General features: G+C 39.8%; 1 protein-coding gene across 2 annotated transcripts in view; it reads right to left on the bottom strand.

Moving 5' to 3' along the window:
- The window catches only part of rangap1a (RAN GTPase activating protein 1a), a 10,571-nt gene that overhangs the window by 405 nt on the left and 6,615 nt on the right, over nucleotides 1-3,551 (bottom strand). Inside the window, exons 12-15 of one of the 2 annotated variants that reach the window (XM_034894297.1) lie at nucleotides 2,784-2,900; nucleotides 1,946-2,051; nucleotides 692-780; nucleotides 362-483 (exon numbers count right to left, since the gene is read on the bottom strand). In XM_034894297.1, the coding sequence (XP_034750188.1) occupies nucleotides 362-483; nucleotides 692-780; nucleotides 1,946-2,051; nucleotides 2,784-2,900 (434 nt within the window). Of the gene's footprint in view, nucleotides 1-318; nucleotides 484-691; nucleotides 781-1,945; nucleotides 2,052-2,783; nucleotides 2,901-3,551 lie in introns of both variants that reach the window. The other variant, XM_034894298.1, reaches the window with a different exon arrangement.

Raw genomic sequence — 3,551 nt, 5'->3', positions numbered from 1 at the left:
TACACATCATATTCAATGAACAGCTAACAGCTTGTCACATTCTCCAGTCCAACAGTACACCACCAGAACTAGATTTTTGTAGTGGATTACAACTTTAAAAATAAATTACCATGAGTGATAAGGGCCAGAAAGTTACATGTTAGTCCACTGAAACTAAAAGGATTTGATTAAAATACATTTAAATAACAAAACAAACCTATTCCAACACTAAAATGAGCAATCACCTGTGTCCAGCACCGTTACTGTGCACACAAAGTGCAAAACATTGATTATGTGCTTCATTCCTGAAGATGGGATGGTAACTGTGGTATGTTGTACCTGGAAGCTGCCTGCTGATTGGCTCATTCTGTCACGTCCTTACCGGGACATGAAGGCCTGCAGCACTGCTATGTTCTCTTTGGGGAAGTAGTCCTGTCGAACGACGTGCTCCACGGCGTGGAGGTGGCCGGGAACCACGAGCACAGGCTTCACCTTGTCCTCACTCTGAGCACAGGACAGAGGGACAGCGGGGGAGGACGAGAGGACAGAAAAGAAAGGAATGTTAAAAACAACGGAAAATGTAGTGAAAAGACCAAAGTGAGAAACGCATAGAAGAAAAATGTAACAGAAGCAAAAAGGCATCCGAAAATTACAGTGAAGAAAGTGTCTGTGCCTTGGCCAACTGTGCTGAATATATGCAGAGTAGGAATACCTTGAGAAGTCCGAGCAGCACTAACAAAGATGATACAAAGCCGTAGCCTTGGAAGGACGGAGAGGCAAAAGCCTTTTTCAGAAGGCCGTCTGTGAGGGGCGGGAAAAGAAAGGCAAAACTGCTATTACAAAATGTATATTCCAACAGTGTCAACTTCAACAGAAAATAACAGAAAATGCATGTCTTGTTAGCGCAGACGCTTAATGGCTAAAGCGAAGAATTAAAATATTTTTAAATATGTTGTGTTGGACAACCTAACTAGCGTCTTTCAGCAAATTTCTGTGCAGTCTAAATGTTGCAGAAGTCGAGATAAAAGGCAGGTAAAAAGCAAAAAGTTTAACGGACCATAATGCAACTCAGCTAGTAGAAAGGTTTTCTTAATGGCCGAGCAGAGAATGACATGAAATACTAATAAATATGACAATCTGAACTAAAGTTGTTTTTAAAACAGCTTAAAGTAATAGTTAAACATTATTGGGAAATATGCTTAATCGCTTTCTTGCCTAAGATTTAGAAAGAATTAGAAATGTGTTTAAGAATTACAACTAGAAAGAATTTAAGAATTCTTTAATGTAAGAATTAGAAATTCTGGATTAGGAATAACCCCTTGAGATGTAGCATCTCGTTTTTGAGGGGGTCCTAAAAAGGCAGAAGCATGCAAAACATACACAATTAGACAAGGCAGTTAAAAACAACTCAAGGCCTCAAGAAAAACATTCATCACAAACTTTACATACTGAGAGACAAAAGCTCTAAAAGCTCTCCGTCACACCATAACCGCCCATATCATTCCCATGCCAACCATTAGATATTAGACGACAAACAGTTAAGGTCATTCCTATAGACAGATGAGAGAAAAAGAAAAAAAAAGTTCAAGCATGAGGGAAAACAGTTTTAGCTTGAATGCAAATAATTAAGAAGAGACATCTCAAACTGGTGAAAAGAGGGGATAGATCTAAAAGACCTAGGTAAACATTAAAACAGTTAAACAAATGAACTGTTAAAACCTCTTGAACTGTGAAATTTCCCCTTTGCAAACGTAATGTGCAAAATAATCGTTTCTCTCCATTACTCTGTTTTTGGGATGTTAGGAGTAGAAATTGTAATTACGATTAAAAATCGATTAATTGCACAGGCTTACTTTGTTTTAAGCTAAGCTAACCGGCTGTCGGCTCCAGCTATATAATTGTCATAGAGAGATGAGAGTAGTATCAATCGTAGTATGGTACTACTCCTGAAGACAGAGTGCCTCACCAATGCTGTCCAACACTGCATTCTTAACTTCAGTATTATCTTCCTTGTACACAGATGCAATCTTGAGGAAGGCTTCCGCTGTTTTTGTAGCATCTGACACGTCCACCTAGACAAAGAAAGAAAGAAGCACTTACTGATGTGAAGTCCACTCTGCTTATAAACCGATGCATCCTTTGTTGGTTTGCATCGAGTAATCACACTGATGCATTGTTACTTTCTGAGCTGAAATGTTTTTAAAATGTAAATTTGTGCTCATATTAGGATAATTTTCAGGTTCATACTTGTATTTAAAGATTTAGAATAGCCAGAATATATTTATATGGTTTAATTTTTTATAAATTAATATTTTTTTTGTACTGCAGCTCCTCTTTTCACCCTGTGTGTTGAGCTCTCTCTCACTTCTATTCCATCTTTGTTGGGAGTCGCACATGCGGAGCACCCAGTTCAGCACTACCAGCCAGTCAGAAGCAGAATATGAGGGCGTGCAACGCTAGCAGCTAGGTGACCATTATAATGTGTGATACAAAGTGACGCACGTTTGTGACAGAAGTAAACGCTGGACTACAACAGAGCGGTTTGGAGCGGTTTGTAAACAGTTTTTTTCTGTTGCAGATGTAAAGTCCCTTTGGGCTTTTTCACTTTTTAAACCCATAACATGCACAAAAAAAGATATACAACACAATAAAGGAAAGGGAAAAAGCATAATATTAGCACTGAGAGAGACATTGATGAGACATTTCTTTTGGACTTTAGTACCTCTCATTAACAGATGGATGCAGTTCTGCGCACACAAACTTAAGCTGGTGTACATGTATTCGTGGAATCTCAATGTGTTTACCTGCTGCTCGATCAGCAACGCCCTCTTGGCCCCAAGTTTGAGCAGTTTGTCTGGGGACGGAAAGCTGAGGAAGGACGAGACGTCTGGCGGCCGTGGTGCCGATACAGGGGTGGACAGCTATAAGGCCGAGGGGAGAGAAAAAGAAAGTCAACTAAACCACAACACCACACACAGCAGCAGCTGATGTGTCCTTAAGATTGGACTTCATGTCATCTATTCAACACAAGAGATGCTGTTATGCTATAAGATGTGGAAATGTCAGAAATATTAATATAGCAACATATGGGAAGAAAAATAATACACATAAAAAATGATCAATTAAATTGTTACAGTTTTCGCCTCTTTTCAGTGCAGACGCTCGTGAGGAACTGTTGGTGCCCAGTCCCGCTATCAGATCCTTGATTTAGACTCGTGCTAAGAAATATCCTATGCAAAACTTAGAGCCCGACCGATAAAGGGTTTTTATTTTCAGGCCATACCGATACTAATATTTGGTTATATAAAAATCTGTTGTTCGGTTCTTGGCCCCCTCCTTTTCATCACCTACCTACTTCCCCTTGGCAATATCTTCCGCAAATTCAACATTCATTTTCACTGTTACGCTGACGACACCCAGCTCTACTTATCCAGCAAACCCACCTCCTCGCTCCCCCCCCTTGTCCCTTACTAACTGCTTACTTGAAATAAAAGACTGGTTCACCTCAAATTTCCTTAAACTAAACAGTGATAAAACCGAACTCCTCCTCGTAGCCACCAAGTCCACCCTAT

This window comes from Etheostoma cragini, chromosome 15, assembly GCF_013103735.1.
Source record: "Etheostoma cragini isolate CJK2018 chromosome 15, CSU_Ecrag_1.0, whole genome shotgun sequence".
Lineage (NCBI taxonomy): Eukaryota > Metazoa > Chordata > Actinopteri > Perciformes > Percidae > Etheostoma > Etheostoma cragini.
Note: the sequence above shows the minus strand (reverse complement) of the source record. Positions and strands in the feature narration are given on the sequence as shown.